Here is a 23,986-nt window from a genome sequence, read left to right as displayed (position 1 = left end):
TTAACCAGTGACATATAGGGTGGTATTCAATGCCCTCAGCGAGGGGGGATTGTACAGCATGGGTGGCTTTTTTTGGCGAGGAAAAGCCATCCTTGTCGTCCTGCCCCCTCGCCGTATTATGTGTTCTGGGGAAATCCTCGCCATTCCCTGTAACAGCAAGGTTCGCGGTAAATGCAGCAAACACTCGCCGTTCTGACAGCCACACTCACCGTTTCCACCTCGCTGAAAAGAAACAGCAAGGTGGAAACGACAAGCGAAGGGGGTTAGTTGAATACTGACCCGTGAGCTATGACGGCGAGCTATTGACACTGCTCCCAATTTGCCATTGAATATACCCCATATTTGTTATGGGACCCAAGCCTAATCAGAATACATTTAGATTTCATATACACCTTATAAAACATAGCCAAAAGGTAACATTGTATACGATATTTTTAATCATTTTGTGCATGAAAACAGTCTGTGTACATTGTACCTACAAAAGACAAATTGTCACTATCTCAGTCTTGCGTAAATTTTTTGGGGGGCTTTACGGATAAGGGAGACTCAACCTGTATGATAAATGCTTAAAAAGTTACATAGATAAAATGAGATTTCACCATATAATTTGAACTTGAAATATAAAGGATTTGCTAAAAGCAACTATCACAATATACATCAAAAACATGAGAATGTTTGACTTTTCCGAATAAAATATCTTTAAAATAAAAATAACTAAAAAAAAACATAGGTATAATAGCCCTTACAAATAACTCCAAGGTTCAAATATCAGAACATTAAAGTGTCAAATATATAGGATGGTAACAAATTAGCCATAGTAATTTACAGCAGATAATAGAGTTGCAAGGGACAATCCGATTAGTGCCCACCTCCATTACTTATCGGGAGTTTTGTCCTGCCTGCTGTAGGCAGGTAAAATCAAATCCACAATAAGTATTTAAAGCCATGATCACTGCAGTGGAAAGACATAGGTCTGCAATATTTCACAGAAACTATGTTCCGAATTGATATGGAGTAAAAATTGGCCATTCCGATAATGTTCATCCACCAACAATCATGTTTTAAAACATTAATATTGTTCATAACATTTTGTAAAATGTACATGGTTCAGTATATATGATTATTAGTATTCTCAGATAGGTCAAATCCCAAGAAACAGCATCCTGATATGTACTAAATACTCAACATTTCCTTACCTCAATTAATTAAAAAACATTCCTTACAGATGTCATATTTCCATGCTCTGTTCCTGTATATGTTACAGTGAGTGAACCACATTGCAAATTAGACATACCACATTCAAAGTTTTGTGCGTTAATGGAGATTGTCTCCTGAATTTTGCAGCATAAAAGACTAAAAAATAAAAATACAAATCACATGAAAAAAATAAATGATAAAGTGATGTAGAATTCAGTTTACAGATGCTCAGGGTGGCTTGTAGGCAGGAGATAACATCTTCACAGGTTTTCCTTTATAGCAGATTTGATAAACAGCATTGAAAAGTGGAAATCTGTAAGGGGGAAAAAATAAAAAAAAGGCCTTTTATTCCCATCAACTTTTCACGTGTTGGGGCAGATGCACTAAGTTCCAAAATGTGATAACGTGAAGAGTTATAAAGAACCAGTGGTAAAATAACAGCTCCCAGCTGTTATTTTTCAAAACCAGCCTGTAACATGACAGGTAGGAGCTGGTTGTTTATCATTTTCCACATTTTTAACTTTTCGAAGCTTTGTGCAATTGGCCCATTGTATTTAATGATTTAAAAAAAAACGTCAGCAGTAAACGCATCCTGCTGTTCTTTAGTGTTGTTCTATTGCATAGGACTTTCACCATTACCTGCATACAGATCTCAATCTGGAGAGCCCGGCTATATGGACAGTGAAGAGCTGTTCAATTGACAGCCAAAAACTGCCTTGGCAGCTTTTTCAAACAGGTGCTTTGTATGCTACACAGTACTGGCCCTCCACATGTGTGATGTCACAGGGCTGGGACTGGGATGCCGATTGCTTGATGCATTCTAGATACACCAGTTGACTTTCCAGGCTGCAGAGTGTACAGCGTTAAATAGGTACGGTGTAAAAAACAGCGCAGGCACTTTAAATCACATTTATCCAAACTGCAGCATGCGTTTGATAAATTGAACTATAGTTATCATTTCAACAGTCTGCTGTACATATGAGTTATGTACCTGGTCTACTTCTACATTTTGGGGTTTATAAGTTTTTGTATCGGACACTGGTCGAGATGTACTAAGCCTTGAAAAGTGATAAAATAGAGAGTGATAAACAACCAGCTCCAACCTGTCATTTCTCAAACACAGCTTGTGACATGGCAGGTAGGAGCTGATTGGCTGGTGGTTTATTACTCTCCATTTTATCACTTTTCAAGCTTAGTACATCTGGCCCATTATGGTTACCATGTTTCCCAGATTATTAAGTAAACTACAGTGTTATTTCAAACAACACACTGAAAATTGGATGTGATTGAGCAATTTAAACGTGCCTAAAAATTAAAGCCTCAGACTTCACTGAAGTTTGGGGCGATCTAGTAAGCATAGACAGCTCAGCACACATTACCCTATATACACACAGAGCGAGGTGTGCTAAGCCAGTGTTATTAATACATATGCAGGGGATCCAACTAGATTTTGACTGCATGTGCTATATATCTAGGCCGGCAATGCGGAACAGCACATCGCTATTTAGCATACACACAGAGCAACCAGTGCTTAGTTTCTAAGCAATCTAGACAGACCGGCTTTTACTGCCCAGTGTGTTTGCCCCCTTAAGTACTTGGATTAACCCTTTGAGTGCCAACGTTGCTGTGAGATCCTCAAAATATCAGTTAAAAATGCCAGCGACGCTCACAGTGACTGTCCTTTTAGTATAAATACACATACAGCCAAGTCAATTAATTGAGGTTTAGTTAACTATTACACCCCAAAAAAATAAGTCGCTGTGAGCGGGGCTGGCATTTTTAGCAGATATTTTGAGGATCTCGCACAGCAACCTTGGCACTCAAAGGGTTAATTAGCAGGAAAAAACAAAGTTATTTTGATCAAATAAAAAAAAAAGATTTGGAATTAATATAATTCATAAACGGCCCCCGCTGCCACATGTTGTGTTGACTGGCAAATCATAAATAAAAACAATTGTTCTCCACTTGGTGACTGGCAAGGGAAATGATGGGGAGGAGGATCACTTACTTGTCCACTAGGCCTTTCTGTTGCAAGATTCGGTGCACTTCTGCAGAGGTCTGAGGTCCTTGAAGCTTCTGCCCATTAAGCATCTCCTGCTCTAGTTCTTCAATGCTCTGCAGCACAAGAACACACACCGATTAGACTGGTAAAGGCGCTCATTGGAAATGCTACTACGGCTAGTCTATTTACAAAAATAGTGATTACAGATATATGATCAAATCCAAACTCTGCTTCAAATAGACAAAGCATGAAATGAAAGCTTTGTTACATAAAGGTCCAGAGCGGTACTGTGCAGCCTTCTACCAATTTCACAGCTGAATGCTTTGATTAGACCCAAACACAGAAATGTCTAATCACAAGGAGAAAATGTAGGTTTAGCACAAAGAGGAACTGTGGCTCTGCTCTACTAGACTGTACCAACACATGCAGAGCTGTGCCAACTGATTACACATGGCAAGCTGCGAGTTAACAAACATGGAAAGATGGTGTGCAAGGAGACACTGGAGGCAATAGGTCATCCTTTCACACAACCCCCCCCCCCCCCTACATTCGCAACTCCCTTTTTTCTGAGCCTCTTCTTCGCTCATGAGAGCTGAACGTAGGAGGCGCTGCAGTGCAGTTGTAGAAGGAGCTCCGAATGGGGCACTGATGGGGAAGAGGAACCTGTGCAATGGTGTTAATGGGAATAGTGGGGGCTAGTGGGAGGAGACCGTGTTGTGCAGTGGAATAAGGGCAATCAAAAGATTATAATATATTAGGCCCAACACTAATAGGAGAAGAAAAAAAAAACACACCTTTAAAAATAAATTGAACCCATAAACTGGGTTTATATAAGGCAGTACCTCTCCATTCCTACTAGACACAGATATAAATACCCAGCATTGTGCTTCTTGTAGGATTAGGGAATAGAATAGTAAATTAAATAAAAAGAACCTAGGGGATAGATTTATTAAGCTCGGTGAAGTGATACTGGGGCAGATTTATTAAGCTTGGGGAAGAGATCAGGAGCCGGCCCGCAAGCTTTGATTGGTAGATGGCCCAGTCACAAAGAAGTGAAGGGAAGGAGAGACGCCCCTGAGAAGGGAAGCAGTGGCGGAGACACTGGACACAGACAGCGGCACTGCAGGGGGACACCGGACTGTCCTTTTCCCGGCAGCAGCAGCAACAATGGTGAGTGCTGCTGCTGCTGGGAAACTAGCACTGTGGGGGCATACCTGTTTCTGGCACTGTGGGGGCATACGTGTACGTGTTGTGTTTATGGCATTGCTGTGGGAATAGGAAGCATGTGGCCTCGCAGGAGTGCCAGGATAGTAGGTCATTTTATTATTTATTAACAGTTTCTTATATAGCGCACACATATTCCGCAGCGCTTTACAGAGAACATATTTGAACATACACATCAGTCCCTGCTCCAGTGGAGCTTATAATCTATATTTCCTACCACAAGTACATGCACACAGACATTCTAGGGTTAATTTTGTTGGGAGCCAATTAGCTTACCAGTATATTTTTGGAATGTGGGGGAAACCGAAGCACCCGAAGCAAACCCACGCAAGTACGGGGAGAATATACAAACTCCGCACAGTTAGGGCCATGATGGGTATCGAACCCATGACCTCAGTGCTGTGAGGCAGTAATGCTAACCATTCCACCATCATTACTGCCCCCTAATTTCGGGTGCGTGCCTATGGCACGTACATATGTCCCTTCTTCTCTGCCTCCAGTGTTGGGAGGTAAGTATGCAGCATATTGGACATTGCAGTGTGTAGCATATTGCGCCCGAGGCATTGCAGTGTGTGGCATGATAAGTCAGGGGCATTGCAGTGTGTGGCATAATGTGTAAAGGGTATTTTTTGAATATTATGCATATTTCATTTTTTTTTAGCTCTTCAGGCAGTTTATTTTGTCTTGAGTAGCTCCCGCCCCAAAAAAGGTTGGAGACCACTGGTACAGATGACAAACAATGACTAATTCGACAGTCACTAGGTCAACCATTAATGCTTGATGGTGGCTAGGTCGACAGCTAAGAATGGATGACATACCTTAGGCCGACACAAGCTGTAAGTTGACAGACACCAAAAAAAAATATATATATAATAATAATAATTTATTATGTCAACATGGACACTACAAGTGTACTGCACCCCCTCGCATGGTTGGCTGCACTCTCAATGTTTCGGGCACGGTGCCTCGCTGTGCCTGGCACACTTATCTTCGCACTCTATGCCAACTTGGATAGTAAAGTATGAAAAACTACCTCCCCCAAAAGAAAACGTCAAAGACTCATGTCGACCTTAAAAAGGTAGTGTCAAGCTTCTGTCAATGTCGACCTAAAGTATATTGATAATTCTTAGTCAAGGTTGACCATTAGTGGTCAACCTAGTGACCATCGATCTAGACATTGTTGACCCAGGTACCAACACCGTTCTTGTAAAGGACAATTGAATAGCCCACACAATCAATCAGCCTGCAGTAAGTTACCGCAGCTAATTGAATTCAACAATAGCTCTGGTATAAATATGATCTCTATAATAGTTTTTCCATTTGCTTGTTTATGTCTTTAGATGTACAGATAAGTGTAGGAGGTATGCAAATGAGGTTATTGCTGAAAAGGGAATGCATAGCAAATAGGATAAATATTGCATTCACAAAGATTATATACAAAATATATCATATACACACACACATATATCTGATGCCAACCATGATACATATAAAAAAAAAATATACATCAATCAACACAACAAAGCTCAATACCTTTCCAGTTTTCACAAATGCCTCAGCAACTTTTCTATTGCGTCCACCATAACAGGTGGTGATGAGATCGGCAACTCCACAGCTCTCCAGGAATGTTGCGGTGGACACTTGGCCTTTACAGAAAATTTTAGCAAATGCAATCATCTCCATGAGTCCAAGACGGATAACCGCAGCTTTGGTGTTATCTCCACACATCAGGCCATCACAAAACCCAGCTCCCACTGCCACAATATTCTGTTCGAAAAAAACATAAGAAAGACAGTGGGATTGAAGACCTATAACACCTTAAAGTGCATTTTCAAGTTCTGGACTTTAACCATAGACCCATGCAATGCATTATTTGTCAATAAATTCTGGGTGATGAGTCTTTGCACGATGTGTGCGAGACACACTAAATCACAGATTTCTCAGATTTTTGTTAGCAGCCTCATACAACTGTGTAAAAACAATATGTTCTCTCCGGTGCCGGATGAATGGCCGACGGTCGGGGCCCTGACGGTCAGTATACCGACATTGGAATCACGACTGTTTGACTGCCCGATAGTCGGAATTCCCAAACGGGCTATTTTCCCTTGTGGGATTCCATGACCCCCATACAAAGAGAATAGAACCTGTGGCGAGCGAGCACGCAAGGGGCTTTCTTTTGCGCTCGTCCCCCTGTCAGAGTACCGGCGGCCGGGACTCTGATGTTGGAACACTGACCATCGGAATACCATACTCGTGCTCTCAGCATTACCATACGTTCAGCATAAGTCCGCAATAACTTAAACCTCATCCACAATTGAATTGACCCCACAGCTCATGTAATAACAGTTGAAAATAACATGTACAAGAGAATTCTTGGTTAGCAGTTAAGGCCCCATACACTACTGCAATTGAGTCCAATTTGACCCCCCAGGAAGCAGAATTTGGTCGCCATGGCGAATCCCCTCCAGTATCGCTGCAGCTCCCCAGGAGTGTGCATTACATACAATTTATGCGATTGAGCATGTGAAGTCGGACTAGTGTATGGGGACCTTTAGACTGTCTTTTTTTTTAAAGGCCCTGGTTTGCCGGTAATCATACAAATACAAAATACTTTGCAATGAACACCTCTGCATAGTTTACTCAAAATTGCATTTTCCAACTGAATAACTCAAGCCTAATTAGTAAGAGGAATAACTTTATTGACAGTTAATTCAGTCCAATATTTCTACACTCCGAAACAGGTGGGAAAAGCCAATGCACTGTAGATGATATTTGTGGAAAAGGAAGCAGGTTGGTTAGTATAGAACATCAACGTGAACTTACGATACACATTATGCCTGTAAATCAACACATTTCTGGCATTAGCTTTTTGTTTTATGGAGACGAAGTGTACACTGCAAAGCTTACTAATGGGATAGATTTTTGAGACCATAAAACTATATTTAACAAGCTCCCATGGTTAATGATGATATGCTAGGCATGCAACCTGTATTAAATTCCCAGTAAAAAAGGCAAATAAAGCAGCTAAGTGTTTTCATAGACCCACGGCAATACTTACTTAGCAGCGATCCGCCTGGATTCTCACTATACTACCTAGGCATCTTGTTTAATTATTACAGTCCTAATAAAAACAACATTTGTGTCAGTTATCAATGCAGTTTTAATCCTACAATATAAACAACAAATACAAAAAAAAAAAAAACCAACCTTTTTCTCTTACCTCAGTAAAAACCAAAGTAATTAAGCTCTTGAAAAGATTTTACAGCAATGAGAAAAGCCGGTGTGTCTAGATTAAACGCAAACATTGATTGACTGTATGTCCCCCCAAGCAAATATCAGAATGCAGGAACCTTTGAATTGGCTTGGCAATAATAAGGAAAACTGTTTAGAGATAAGCAAGCCAGCAAAGTGTGGATGTCTCATCCCCGGCTTCCCATACACTAGAACACAGGCTGCATTTAAATGAGGCAAAAGCAATTTTAGTGTTCGGCACAGAGCTACAAGTCACAATATAAATGCCCTTTTAAAGTAATGAGCGGCCACTGTAAGAGGACATTGCAATGGGAAAACACAAACAGATAAACAGAATGTCAGGAGCATATTAGGTAATGGGCAGTTTAATATTTTATAGGTAATAAGAGCTATAAAAGTTCAATGATTTAAACGTAACAGCGTCTTAACATAAGATGCGATTGCTCTGTATAGTACACGGTTGAGCATGGTGAAACATATCAAAAACACAACAGAAACCATGATGGGTCCAACAATTCTACAGGTTTAACAGTCTGCAAGAGCTTTCCGAGGTATCTCTTAAATACAAAGCAACAAAAACAGGAGTAACATACAGATGGCTTTAAAGTATAGCGAAAAAATGTATGTATGGCAAATTTCTGTTAAGGTGATATACATAATAGACATATAAATATACTCTTCTTCTAGGTCAGGCATGCCCAAACTATGGCTCTCCAGTTGTTGTGAATTTACACATCCCAGCATGCCTTACCATAGTTTTAGCATTTCCTAATAGCAAACGTTGGCAAGGCATGATGGGACTTGTAGTTTCACAACAGCTGGAGGGTCATAGTTAGGACACGCCTGTTCTAGGTTTTAAATGGTATACCACACTTGAGTAATTATTCTTGACAATTGTATTTACCTATTCATTTAGGATAGGAATGTCCCCAATTTTTTTTTTATATTACTGTATTTGCACTATATAGGGTATTCCACATTTAAAAGCCCAGGGCCAGATTCTCTAAGCTTCAAAAGTGATAAAATGGAGAGTGATAAACAGCCAGCCAATCAATCAGCTCCTACCTGCCATGTCACAGACTGTGTTTGAAAAAATGTCAGACAGGAGCTGATTGGCTGGCTGTTTATCACTCTCTATTTTATCACTTTTGAAGCTTAGAGAACCTGGCCCCCAATCTCCTAACTGCTTAGTTTTGTCAAACGTTCAATAAACAGTAATTTTATTGATAGGCCACACATCGTAATGTTTTAATTACAGATGATGTGTACACCTGGTCTTCATTATGTAATTGCTTGACATTCATTAATGATATGTGCCTTAATAACTTTCTCTGCTGCTATTTATCTTTCTATAGTGAATAAGCTTTCTAAAAACTTTGGATTCTTTTAAATTACAGGTTCTTTAATTATTTCATGGCCTGTCTATTTTCTTATGTGAGCCCATGCAATCATGTCAGTGCACGTCAAGTGTTGCCATGGTGACCCAACACCTAGAACTCATGGTGTGATTTTTTGAACAAGGCTTTCAACAATTTGTGGCAACAGTTTAGGGAAGCCCCTTTCTATTCCAACATGACTGTGCCCCAGTGCACAATGCAAGGTCTATAAAATAGGTTAGGAGGGTATTATGGGGAAAAGGATCAGAACAGTCGCACAGGTTTAAATGTAGCAATGATTTGTTGGGATTACCCTCATATATTGATTTCTTTTGATATGTACTTCAAACAGGTGGAGGGTGTGCTACCACTGGACACAGGTTTATTATAGCAACAGGGAAAGAAAAGAATGTCGCTGTGTGGTGCACAAAGAGGTTGATTAATCTAAAATCTAACTTTTATTACAGATTTCTAAAATTGTATGGGACACAAACATTACAGAACATGAAACATAGAGTGACTTAAAAAGGATAATGTATCCTAGTAGATGTGACTGCAATACTTTATCCCCTTGACAGATTGGTATGTATGATATCTGTCTCCACGTATATGTAAATTCAATAAGTGTGTGCCCGCTTGTAAACCAGTGGCAGCTCACATCAGACACCGCCCGCACACCAGCACCGGAGACCGGACCCCAGACCCGCCACTGATTTACAAGCGGGCGCACACTCCATATAGCTAGTCTAAGCTTGGAGTGTTTGGGCTGAGTCGGCTTAAACAGTCTCCAAACACTTATTGAATTTACATATACATGGAGACAGATATCATACATACCAATCTGTCAAGGGGATAAAGTATTGCAGTCACATCTACTAGGATACATTATCCTTTTTAAGTCACTCTATCATGTTCTGTAATGTTTGTGTCCCATACTTCGCTACAATTTTAGAAATCTGTAATAAGTTAGATTTTAGATTAATCAACCTCTTTGTGCACCACACAGTGACATTCTTTCCTTTCCCTGTTGCTATAAGGTCTATAAAATACATGGGGGACAGATGTATTAAGCCTGGTCGAGAACGCACCAGCCAATCAACTGCGTTTGAAAAATAACAGTTGAGAATCGATTGGCTGGTGCATTACCTCCTTCCACTTTATCTCTTCAACAGGCTTAACACATCTGCCCCATTATTTAGTAAGCTAGGTGTGTAAGAACTGTCCCTGATCCAATCAAGATTGCGAGCTAGGCCTTCTTGTCCAAAATCAGTGCCTGACCTTATAAATACTCTACAGCAGGCTTTCCCAACTACGGTCCTCAAGGCACACCAACAGTGCAGGTTTTAGTGATATCCAGGCTTCAGCACAGATGGTTTAATCAGAATCACTCAGGTACTAATTAAGTCACCAGTGCTCAAGCCTGGATATAACAAACCTGCACTGTTGGTGTGCCTTGAGGACCGTGGTTGGGAATGCCTGCTCTACAGAATTAAGGGCACAACTTTCCACAGAAATATTGCAACATTTTGTAAAAAAAACAAAAAACAAAAAAAAACCAAACCTTCCAATAAGAGTGGAATCTGCTCTAGCTGCAAAAGGTGGACCAACTCCATATTAAAATATATGCATTTGAACACAATTCCATTACAGTCCCTGTTGGTGTAATGCTCGTCCGAATACTTCTGTCCATAGCGTGTGTGTGTGTACACACACTATATTATAAATCTGCCAATTCCCAATATGTTCTGGATTTAATCTATTTAAGTGTTCGCATAGATAAATACCCACATTTTATATTGCAGGTTACATGTACAGAGCTGTACATTATAGATTAAGTTAGTGCATTAGACATGTACCTTAGCTAGATAAATCAAAACAAAAACATTCTGCTATAGTGTTTGAGCTTTTCCTCTATCTAGGTAATACCCCTTTCACATCGCACTTTTAAAACGGTATATTGCCGTTTTTTTCCCTTTTTAAAACGTTTAAGCCTGCACTGTGAATGCACCACAGCCGATTTACCGTTTAACCCCTTCCCGACATTTGACGTATATATACGTCATGGCCGGGAAGTACTTCCCGACATGACGTATATATACGTCATGACTTCTAACTGTCACTGGGTCTAGAGACGCAGTGACAGAGGGACGATGTCTGCTGTCCCTGACAGCAGACATGTCCCTGCATGCCCAGGGGGGGCTGCGATGCAGCCCCCCCGTCGGCGATCGCTGTGATTGGCTGTTCAGTGTGAACAGCCAATTACAGCGTTTTCTGTGTCACCGGCGAATAACGTTCGCCGGTGACACGGGATCGGAGGTGATTGGTGCTGTACTTTACAGCACCAATCACCGCGGAGTGTAAGGGTGACACTGGTGTCACCCCACCTCACCCCGCCCGCCCCCAAAGGCCGTGATTGGTCCGTCGGACCGACGGACCAATCACAGCCATGGAGGGGGGTTTAAACTAACGGGGACTACACTGCAGACGCCATTCCGGTCTGGAATAGCGTGCAGTGCGGTCACCGTGCCCAGCTGTCGCCATTTACTGACTGCCGATTTACCGTTTAACCCCTTCCCGACATTTGACGTATATATACGTCATGACTTCTAACTGTCACTGCGTCTAGAGACGCAGTGACAGAGGGACGATGTCTGCTGTCCCTGACAGCAGACATGTCCCTGCATGCCCAGGGGGGGCTGCGATGCAGTGTGGTCACCGTGCCCAGCTGTCGCCATTTACTGACCAGAACCTTGCTCAATACTTACCTGATCACTGCTTGGGATCTTGCTTCATCTTGTGACATCCTGTGCTGTGTTGTGCTGTGTTGTGCTGCTGCAGTGTCATCGAGTTAGAGAGAGAGATAGAGAGAGAGATAGAGAGGCCTAGTGACAGAGAGTGCTATATTTTGTGCTGCTGCAGTGTAATAGAGTTATAGATAGAGAGATAGAGAGAGATAGAGAGATAGTGACAGATCGTGCTATATATTTTTTATATAACTGACTGCTGCCCCCCCTTTTGTGCTGATCAGTATAAATTAACTGATCAGCAACTTTTTGGGGGCGCAGGGTATTTTTTATATATATATATACCTGTCAGTGCTGCTGCTGCAGTGTCAGAGTGATAGATAGTGAGAGATAGAGAGATAGAGAGAGATAGTGACAGAGAGTGATAGAGAGTGCTAAATTTTGTGTCTGCTGCCCCCGCCTTTTGTGCTGATCACTATATCTGATGTGATCAGCAACTTTTTAGGGGTGCAGAGGTTTTTTTTTTATATATATACCTGCCAGTTGCACTGTCAGTTGCACCAAAGGTTGTGCACCTGCTGCCCCTCACTGGTAATCAGTGTCGCATCACTGATCACCTTTTTTTTTGTGTGTGTGCTGTGGGGTCTTTTTTTAATTTTTTTTTTTTACACACACTGTGATTTTGGGGGTGTCCTGTGGCCGCTGTGCGCTGATCAGTGACGTACATCACTGATCATCTTTTTCGGCACAGGGTTTTTTTTTGATCAAATTCCTGTTGCCTTTGAGCGCTGTTCAGTGACGGACGTTACTGACCAACATCTGTGCTCAATTTTTGGCGCAGGACCTTTTTTTTTTTTTTAACCCCTTCATTTTTTTTTTTTTGTATAAAGTATTTTTTTTTTTCTGCACTACATACACACTACACACTACATACCCCCCTGGTTGAAATAAAGTTTGTACCCCCCCCCCTACACTATACACGTGTTGAAACATTTCACTACCAGTAACACAAAAATAAAAATGGCATCCCAAATGTCATCCCAAATGTCATCCCAGTCATCCAGAAGAATGTATTCAGCAGAGGAGGCATATGCCCTGCTTGCTTCTGACTCTGACACAGCCAGTGATGCAAGCGGGGAATTTGAAGGATTCGCCTTAAGCTCCTCTTCCTCCTCTGGTGATGAGGGACCCCCTCAAAGACGCCCCCGTAGAGCAGCTGAGACCCCCCCCCCAATAATTGATCTCGTATGGACCCCACCACCAGACAATTTTGAGCCCCAGGTTCCTGAGTTTTTGGCCATGCCAGGAATCCAATTTGATTCCACAGGTCTCAGAGAAATTGACTTTTTCAAATTATTTTTCTCTGATGATTTTATAAATTTAATGGTGGACCAAACTAATTTATATGCCCAGCAGTTTATTGCTCAAAACCCCACGTCATCATTTGCTAGGTGGACCCCTGTAGATGCAGTAGAGATGATGACGTTTTGGGGTCTGGTGTTTCATATGGGCATAGTAAAAAAGCCAGAAATTAGGCAATATTGGAGTACAGATGTTCTGTACAGCACCCCATTTTACCGTATGGCCATGCCCCGGGCTCGATTTGAGACGATCCTTAAATTTTTGCATTACAACGATAATGCACAGTGCCCACCCAGAGATGATCCCACCTTTGACCGGCTATTCAAAGTCAGGCCGGTCATTGATCATTTCAGTGCCAAATTTGCAGAGATGTACATCCCAGATAAATTCATTTGCATAGACGAGTCCCTTATACATTTTAAAGGAAGGGTTAAATTCCGCCAGTACCTTCCCAGTAAGAGGGCAAGGTATGGCATAAAAATGTATAAGCTGTGTGAAAGCACCTCAGGGTACACTCACAGGTTTAGGGTATATGAAGGGAAGGATTCAAGAATTGAACCGCCAGAATGCCCCCCCTCCCTCGTAGGTGTTAGTGGAAAAATTGTCTGGGATTTAGTGCACCCCTTCCTGGATAAAGGTTATCACCTCTATGTGGATAACTTTTACACTAGCATCCCCCTGTTTAAGGCCCTTGGTTCAAGAGGTACAGCAGCTTGCGGTACTGTGCGCAAGAACCAAAGAGGCCTCCCAAAAACGCACATTGCCCAAGTAATGAGAAGGGGTGAAAGCAGGGGAATATGCACCGAAAATATGTTGTTGGTCAAATATAAGGACAAGAGGGATGTCCTTATACTGACAACAATTCACGGAGACAGTACCACCTCCGTCCCTGTACGAGGTACCAGTACCCACACCTCAAAACCTAATTGTATCCTGGATTACAATAGGTACATGGGCGGAGTGGATCTTTCAGATCAGGTACTGAAGCCGTACAGTGCCCTGCGGAAAACAAAAATCTGGTACAAGAAGCTGGCCGTGTATATCATCCAGATGGCACTGTATAACGCTTACGTGCTATTCCGTTCTACCGGCCAGAGGGGGACATTTATGCACTTTCAAGAGGAAGTCATAAAGGGCCTAGTATTTGGGAACCAGCAGGCAGAGGGCCCCAGTACTTCTAGTACTGGCCCCCGTATTGTACCAGGGCAGCATTTTCCGAACGAAATCCCCTCCACTGCAAGAAAGGGCAGGACACAAAAAAGGTGCAAAGTTTGCTATAAAAAGGGAATAAGAAAGGAAACTATTTTCCACTGTGAAACTTGCCCCGACAAACCCGGCCTATGTATAAAGGAGTGTTTTAAAATATACCACACATCTATGGATTATTAGGTTCATCATTTCACCGTGCTTCGGGGGTCTTGCTAATGCCACATAGCACCCACCAACATTCCACCAGAATCTGAGCTGCAAAATCCAAAAATCACTCCTTCCCTTCTGAGTCCTGCCATGCACCCAACTGGTATTTTTTGGTCACATATGAGGCATTGCCATACTCGGGAGAAATTGGGGCACAGATTTTGGGGTGCTTTTTCTCCTTCATACCTTATGAAAATGAAAAATTTTGAGCCAGAACTGCATTTTTGTGTAAAAAAATGTAATTTTTCATTTTCACTGCCCACTTGTATCAAAATTGGTGAAACCCCTGGGGGTTTGAAATGTACACTATACCCCTAGATGAATTCCCTGAGGGGTGTAGTTTGCAAAATGGGGTCACTTGTGGGGGGGTTCCACTGTATTGGTGCTTTGGGGGTCTTGCTAATGCGACATAGCACCCACCATCATTCCACCAGAATTTGTGCTGCAAAATCCAAATATCACTCCTTCCCTTCTGAGTCCTGCCACTTTTTGGTCACACATGAGGCATTGCCGTACTCGGGAGAAATTGGGGCACATTTTGGGGTGCTTTGTCTCCTTCATTCCTTCTGAAAATGAAAAATTTTGAGCCAGAACTGCATTTTTGTGTAAAAAAATGTAATTTTTCATTTTCACTGCCCACTTGTATCAAAATTGGTGAAACCCCTGGGGGTTTGAAATGTACACTATACCCCTAGATGAATTCCCTGAGGGGTGTAGTTTGCAAAATGGGGTCACTTGTGGGGGGGTTCCACTGTATTGGTGCAACATAGCACCCACCATTCATTCCACCAAAATCTGAGCTGCAAAATCCAAAAATCACTCCTTCCCTTCTGATTCCTGCCATGCACCCAACTGGTATTTTTTGGTCACATGTGAGGCATTGCCGTACTCGGGAGAAATTGGGGCACAGATTTTGGGGTGCTTTTTCTCCTTCATACCTTCTGAAAATGAAAAATTTTGAGCCACAACTGCATTTTTGTGTAAAAAAATGTAATTTTTCATTTTCACTGCCCAGTTGTATCAAAATTGGTGAAACCCCTGGGGGTTTGAAATGTACACTATACCCCTAGATGAATTCCCTGAGGGGTGTAGTTTGCAAAATGGGGTCACTTGTGGGGGGGTTCCACTGTATTGGTGCTTGGGGGGTCTTGCTAATGCGACATAGCACCCACCAAAATTCCACCAGAATCTGAGCTGCAAAATCCAAAAATCACTCCTTCCCTTCTGAGTCCTGCCATGCACCCAACTGGTATTTTTTGGTCACATGTGAGGCATTGCCGTACTCGGGAGAAATTGGGGCACAGATTTTGGGGTGCTTTTTCTCCTTCATACCTTCTGAAAATGAAAAATTTTGAGCCAGAACTGCATTTTTGTGTAAAAAAAATGTAATTTTTCATTTTCACTGCCCAGTTGTATCAAAATTGGTGAAACCCCTGGGGGTTTGAAATGTACACTATACCCCTAGATGAATTCCCTGAGGGGTGTACTTTGCAAAATGGGGTGACTTGTGGGGGGGTTCCACTGTATTGGTGCAACATAGCACCCACCATTCATTCCACCAAAATCTGAGCTGCAAAATCCAAAAATCACTCCTTCCCTTCTGATTCCTGCCATGCACCCAACTGGTATTTTTTGGTCACATGTGAGGCATTGCCGTACTCGGGAGAAATTGGGGCACAGATTTTGGGGTGCTTTTTCTCCTTCATACCTTCTGAAAATGAAAAATTTTGAGCCACAACTGCATTTTTGTGTAAAAAAATTTAATTTTTCATTTTCACTGCCCAGTTGTATCAAAATTGGTGAAACCCCTGGGGGTTTGAAATGTACACTATACCCCTAGATGAATTCCCTGAGGGGTGTAGTTTGCAAAATGGGGTCACTTGTGGGGGGTTCCACTGTATTGGTGCTTGGGGGGTCTTGCTAATGCGACATAGCACCCACCAAAATTCCACCAGAATCTGAGCTGCAAAATCCAAAAATCACTCCTTCCCTTCTGAGTCCTGCCATGCACCCAACTGGTATTTTTTGGTCACATGTGAGGCATTGCCGTACTCGGGAGAAATTGGGGCACAGATTTTGGGGTGCTTTTTCTCCTTCATACCTTCTGAAAATGAAAAATTTTGAGCCAGAACTGCATTTTTGTGTAAAAAAAATGTAATTTTTCATTTTCACTGCCCAGTTGTACCACAATTGGTGAAACCCCTGGGGGTTTGAAATGTACACTATACCCCTAGATGAATTCCCTGAGGGGTGTAGTTTGCAAAATGGGGTCACTTGTGGGGGGTTCCTAACTTTTAGCATCTTATGGTGCCTAGAAACCTACATGGTGCCTAAAAAATAATCTCATAAAAAGGAGGCTCCAAAATCAAGTAGGTGCTCCTTCTATTATGAAGCCTGTGGTTTGGTCAACGTGCACACTAGGGCCACATATAGGATATTTATGAAAACAAAAGAATTGGGGGAATCAATTTTTAGTCACATTTCTCTAGTAAAATGTACTGTGTTCCTTAGAAAAATGTATTAAAATTGCAAATCTGCAAAAAAATTGAAATTTTGAAATTTCACCTACACTTTGTTTTAATTCCTGTGAAACACCTAAAGGGTTAACAAACTTCCAAAATGCTGTTTTGAATACTGTGAGGGGTGCAGTTTTTGAAATGGTATCATTTATGGGGGTGTCTCACATACAAGTCCCTCAAAGTCACATCAGAACTGAACTGGTCCCTAAAAAAATCAGTGTTTGAAATTTTCTTGAAAATTTGAGAATTTGCTATTCATATTGTAAGCCTCCTAGTGTCCAAAAAAATTAAAAGGAAGTTGAAATAATGATGTCAACATAAAGTAGACATATGGTCTATGTTAGTTAACTATTTTGAGTGGTATGATTATTTGTCTCACAAGCAGAAAATTTAACATTTTGCAAATTGCTAAATTTTCCATTTTTTTACGACATTTTGGTATTTTTCACAAAAAAACACAGACTGTATCGACCCAAATTTACCACTAATTTGAAGTACAATGTGTCACGAAAAAACAATCTCAAAATCACTGGGATAAGTAAAAGCAAAAAAAAGTTATCCCCACTTAAGTGAGACATGTCAGATTTGAAAAAAAGGGCTCTGTCAGGAACGCAAAAACTGGCTCTGTCAGGAAGGGGTTAAAGTTAACTGGCATTTCGAACCGTGTAAAAAGCAGAGTCCTACACGGTTCCTTGCCGTTTTTTGTGCAATGTGAATGTGTACAGTTTGTCTGAAACGGTATTTCAGGCAAACAACACAAGCACAAGCACCGATAGGCTACAACTACAAACAAAAGCATTTTCCTACAGTCAAGCCTGCACTAGTAGAGGTACATCAGGGGTCAGTCCAACATACCGGTGTAGCCATGTGCTGTCCTGTGGTCAGGGGGGCACAGCAGTGGTGTAACTTGCGGCCCCTGTCCAAAAAATTTGTGGCGCCCCCTCCCCTCCTATATGTCAGCAGGCACAGGGGATCGAGCGGGGTAGGCTGGACGCTGATACGTGTGACACACACCGTAGCTTGTCGGGGGATAATAGCCAGCGGAGGTGAGCGCTGGGGCTTGGAGATCTCTCTCATCCACTCTTCTCCTCTCCCCCCGCCTCCCTGCTTAGTTCTTACCGCGTCCTGACAGCTCAGTTTTCCACCAGCCGCGCTGTTCCTGGCCACAGTGATCAGACAGCCTATCTGATCACTGTGGCCAGGAGCGGCGAGGCAGGCAGAAAACTGTCTCAGCTGTACCGCTAACTGCCATCCCCGTCCGCCGACTACATTCTCCGGGGGGGGGGGGGGGGGGGCGGCTCGGCGCGAGGTGCCTCTATGAACTTACGCCACTGCATCCAACTTTCAGTCTTTTTCAAGTTCCACCCCACCCCCACCATGAGCTGCTGCTGCTGCTGGATAAGTTTAGGTGAGTCACTACTGTGTCTGTTCCCTGTTCTGAGTATGTGCTGTTGGCACCTCTCTCCTAGTACAGGGCATTGTAAGGGGAAGGTGTCCCATCCCCAGCCCAGCACATGCACAGCTTTCTCTGCAGACACATAATGACAGGCAATGGTCACACTCTGCCTTGAAACGTTTCAACTGCTATGTGAATGACACTTAACCGGTATTTAAAACGGTAATCTGGGGCACTATTAAGGCTCTGACCCGTTTTAATTACCGTTTTAAAATACCGGTTTTTAAAACGTGTCTGCGATGTGAAAGTGGTATTAGAGTAATATGTAGCTTTCACATCACACTTTTAAAACGGTATATTGCCGTTTTTTTGCCTTTTAAAACGTTTAAGGCTGCAGTGTGAAAGTGTCATAGTTGAAATATCATTTAAAGTTAACTGGTATTTCAACACGTTTAAAAAGCAGAGTCCTACCCGTTTTAAAGCCAATTCAGAGCCGTTTTTTGTGCTGTCTGAATGGCACTGAAATGGTATTTAGTAAAAAATAAAGGTTAGAGCACTGTGATAGGCTGTCCCTTGTCTTGTGTCCCTTCCCTGAACCAGGAAATAAGCTGTGGGTAGAATCGTGTTCAGAGGTTAAACGGCTTGACTGGTGATGTGAATGGTACTTAAACGGTATTTTTAAATGGTAATCTGCTGCAATATGAACACTAGACCCGTTTAAAATACCATTTAAAATTACAGTTTTTCAAAACGTTTCAAAATGTTTTATGTGATGTGAAAGCTACAATAGTGTGTTGAAGAAATATAGAATGGTGTTTATACACTGTATAGTATATTGAACATCGCATACATTCTAGTCCTGTGGAACCAATCACCAATATAATGAGAGGCACAATTACTAAAAAGCATATAAAAAAGGAATATAAGCCACATAGGACAGGTGACAGACCATTCCTGCCAAAAAAATAAATGCCACGGTATATTGGAAAGATATCAATAAAAGCCAAATATGTTATATTTATATATATTTCTATTTAATGCATTCTTGTATGGATTATGAGCAATCACGTGAAAAAGATAATTGGTTATAAAAATATATTCCAAATGTAGGATCCATAGTAATATTGCAGCAGAATTGAGCAGTGTTTAAACTGGAACTTACTGTAAATTGCAGTGTAAATTGCAGTGTATTGCATGCAGTATCTACCTTGCATGCAATAAATTGATGTATTTGCCCTGGTGTACAGTTAAGGCCCCCATACACTAGGGCGACTTGTCCTTAGGACAAGTCGCCCCCGACTTCCCCCTGAGCTTCCCCGGGGGAGCTTGATTAGATTGGCACTTGATGTGCCATTTTTTACATGTGATAAATCGTCTCGATTTATCACATGTAAAAAACCCGGGGAGCAGGGGGGGCTGGGGACGCTGCGGGGGACACAGGCGGCATAGAGCAGGGCAGAGGGAGCCGGGAGCTGTCAGTGCTAGAAAAAAAAGCCTATACAATGAATGGGCAGCCTGTGATTGGCTGAGCGCTCTCTCAGCCAATTGCTGACTGGCTGAGAGAGCGCTCAGCCAATCACAGGCCGCCCATTCATTGTATGGGCTTTTTTTTTTTTTTTAATTCAGTACTGACAGCTCCCGACTCCCCCTGCCTGGCTCTATGCCGCCTGTGTCCCCCGCAGCGTCCCTAGCGTCCCCCTGCTCCCTCCACCGCCACGCCGCCCCACTAGGTGCCAAGTCGGGTGGTCGGACGTGCAGCAGGTCCGACCACCCGACGCAGATCCGATGCGCACGGGACCGCACATCGGATCTGAGGGGACATCAAAACTAGCCGATTTTGGTCCGATTTCGGCCAGATCCGACTGATCTGGCCGAAATCTGACCAAAATCGGCTACTGTATGGGGGCCTTTACTTGCTCTTGATTGATTTACTTCCATTTAAAAATCAGGTCCAATATGCCTGCAGATTGGTCTCTATTCGCTCTTCTAAGTGCCTCGCTTATCTGCTTATTTCTCTTATCCACACTTGTTTTAATTAAGGGCATATTCAATTAGCTAATTACCAGCTAATCAGATCACCGTGTAGGGAAAGGCTACTCAATTATTAGTTAGCCTTTTGCCAATGTTGAAAATCAGGCATCAACGCGCGGAAACTCACCGATTCTGTGTAAACAACAGCATCAATGGGTTTTTCTGGTGTGTTAACCCTTGACTGTGCCTCTTACAGGAAGAATTTTCCTTGCAACTGCTGATGTGAGGAAATGTACACCCCCAGGAGTCACTCCTCCGTAACACAATATTCCCCTTATTTTTCATCTTTACTACCAAAGGACACTATAACCTTTTCTCCAGTGTGTGTGCCCTGTGCATCACTTTCCTTTTTCCTATATGGTTATGTATTTTTTGGTTGTGGATAAAGTTGTGGTATGTGATAAGGGAGTATAGGATATGTGTATTAAGTTATTATATGGCTATAATGATGTGGTATGGGATATAAAAGGAATGTTTGGAGTCTTTAGATAGGAAATCCACTGAAACAGTTGGAAGACTCAGACTTCATACTAATATATAAATTTAGGGTCATTTTGCAGCACCAACATAAATTTAGTCACATTTTACCTTCAAGGCACCACACAATTCCACAGTATCTGCATCATCCACCACTGTTATACGGAAGTTTGGAGTCTGTAAAAGTTCTTTGAACAGAAGCCCATTTTGAAGGACTCTGCTGCCTGATGATTAAGAGAAAAAGTGCATATCAATATATACCCTGTGCAAGGCAAGTGATGTGTGAGAATTGTGTAAAGTGATCTCACCAACTTTCCCATAAGGATGTGTACACACAGTGCAATTCAGTGTCATTTTCTATTTGATTTGGACTATATAGTCCAAATTGAACAGAAAGACACAGAATCACAGTTTAAGCTAGAGTCGATGCAGATTCGATCCTGATGTATGGCCCCTCTGCATCGGGATCGAAAACAGAAAGAGACTTGGCAGGCAAGTCTATTTCTGATTCATTCTGCCAGATTGAAAGCCGATCCATGCTGCTCAATGCAGCATCCCCGCTCTAGTGTTCATTCTAGTACCCGCCATCTTTGAAAACCCATGCAGTTCCTCTTCCCTACCTGGGGTGTTGCTGTCTGCTGTAGTGCTTCTAGCACAGACAGCGACACCCCAGGCAGGGAAGAGGAACTGCATGGGTTTTCAAAGATGGTGGGTGCTAGAATGAACACTAAATTCACTCTAGATATGGGTTCTGGAAGTTCATGAAGCTATTTGATCAGGGCTCCTAGACTAAGGGCTATATTTATTAAAAAGGTAAATTTTTTTTATTTTTATTTATCAGGCCAAAACACATCAATTTAGATCAATTTTCATCTATAAAAAAACAAATGTCAAAATAGACATCTGCTTTACTAAATATACCTCTGAAACTAGCGCAGCATAAGCCTATGGAGGGGCTATCATCAGCAACGCCAAATTCTTACTAACACTGACGCCAACCTCTTACACTCACAGAACAAGCAGAAAGAAGAAATAGGAGACAGAGCCATTAGAAAAGTCAACTATACAGGAAAGATTTCAATGAACATAATGTACATATTAATAAACCCAAGTACATTTTATGGGTGTCACATTATTACCTGATCTGCAAAGCATGAAATTGGATAGCTAGTACATTAGGTCCTCTACTTGTCGCATTTTCAGACTTTTAGGTGAGAAATCATGAAATTATGCATGGCCAAAAAAAAAAAAAGGACCCCGTGTCTGATGGCTCAGAATATATTCCTTGATTGGATATAAATAGCTTTTTATTCTGTCTACTGGATGATATAGTCTAATGCCTTACATAATTTGGATAGCGTTCATCTTCACAAGAAAAAAAAAAAAGATACAGTAATGATATACAATAAGGAAGTCTGGTATAGAGCACATGTACTCAATTGGGATTTTGTAAAGGGAAATGTGGCGGACGCTGTATTGCTTGCTCAGTTGAGTTATATGGGTCATTACAAGAGAACAGCAGCAGATTAAGGTGTCGTTACTTTATTTGAAAAGAAAACGAAAACATTTTAGTGTCTTGTGAAAGTTTGGAGTGGAATTTAAAAGAATTCTGTTTCTTCCATGAGTTAAATAGAAGGGTGAACAAGGAGTTTAGCGCTGTTCGTTCGGGTCTGCATTCGGGCCATTTTCCAACGGTGGGAGGGTTTGCAAATGCGCACCCCCAGGAGTGAGTGGCTTCAGAGAGTTTCACACTCGCCAAGCGGGTGGGCAGGGAAACGCCCAGTGTTTTATGGGTGCCCCATGAAAACGTTAAGCGTTCCCCCTGAACACGAACAATTGGTGATGCCTGTTTGGAACAGGCAGATTTTGCCTGTTCAGGGAGGGGGGGGGGGGGAGGGGGGGAAATACAGTCGGGCGGAGTTTGCCTGTTCACTAGGCTGCGAACATGCACAGCCTTTGATTAGATTGCAACTGATACATCAAATTATGCATCAGTGTGAGCTTTGACATCTCATATGTTTTTACCCATGCATGTACTTTATGTAGTGTGTGTGTGTGTGTGTGTGTGTTAGGTATACAAAACTACTAGGTCTGCAATAAGGGCCATAACACGCCAGGCAATGAAAGGTTAACTATAGACCCATGCCTTGCTGATTGCATTATTACTGATTAGTGTGGCCCGGCATCTGTAGACACTGTGGAGCCGTCACTGACAGGAGGGAGGACACAAAGATGTGCAGTGCCTGATCCATATATCCTGGAGATAGCCCATGGATAACGCCAGCATTAATTCCATCCCTTACGATAAGATACTCAATTACATATATCACATTACATTAACCAGTATTTATATATATACACCCTTTTAAAACTTTTTGGATATGTTCAATTATTTCTTATAGTAAATGGATAGTTTCCGGGTTGTGAAGCGTTTCCATATGCATGATACAGAGCGTGCTAGGTGAAAGTTGCCCAGTAATCACTAACATTGTGCTGGAGCAGTTGCCACCTCCCATATTTTTGGCGGCAGCAAGTTCCTTTGCAGACAATATAATGTGTGAATATCCTCCGAAAGTGGCTTGTTAGAATTGCTATATAAAAACCTCCCACAACAGGAAGCTTGAAATAGCATCTCAAACATCAGTGACACAATGAACCAATTAAGATTTTAACACTGTGTGCACTTCGCACACTTTATTTTGCCTGATACCTCAGCTCAAAATAACGAATTTACTGAAGTTTCTGAATGAATAGGTTACATTTTTTTGTCAATTAAATAAAGTTTACATTTGTTACTTGATATTTTTTTTAAAGTCAATTTTGAAGGGTTTCCATTAGTAGCAAATTAAAATCAGCACACAGTCTCCTTGTGTGCATTGCATTGTGACTTAACATTTACAAAAAAAAAGGGAGCCTGATGTTACAGTGGTACAGGACCGGACAGCCTCGCCTTGTAGCGACAGACATCTCCCACTACATGGCAAGGCTGG

General features: G+C 42.0%; 1 protein-coding gene across 1 annotated transcript in view; it reads right to left on the bottom strand.

The window, feature by feature from the left end:
* Window positions 1-414: 414 nt before the first annotated feature.
* GPD1L (glycerol-3-phosphate dehydrogenase 1 like) overlaps window positions 415-23,986 on the bottom strand; it is a 33,823-nt gene continuing 10,251 nt past the window's right edge. Inside the window, 5 exon segments of the mRNA XM_083188654.1 lie at window positions 415-1,445; window positions 1,447-1,510; window positions 3,206-3,312; window positions 5,957-6,190; window positions 21,108-21,220. Of these exon segments, the coding sequence (XP_083044780.1) occupies window positions 1,416-1,445; window positions 1,447-1,510; window positions 3,206-3,312; window positions 5,957-6,190; window positions 21,108-21,220 (548 nt within the window). The 3' untranslated portion in view covers window positions 415-1,415.

Source organism: Crinia signifera, chromosome 5, assembly GCF_055691185.1.
Source record: "Crinia signifera chromosome 5, ASM5569118v1, whole genome shotgun sequence".
NCBI classification, from domain to species: domain Eukaryota; kingdom Metazoa; phylum Chordata; class Amphibia; order Anura; family Myobatrachidae; genus Crinia; species Crinia signifera.
Note: the sequence above shows the minus strand (reverse complement) of the source record. Positions and strands in the feature narration are given on the sequence as shown.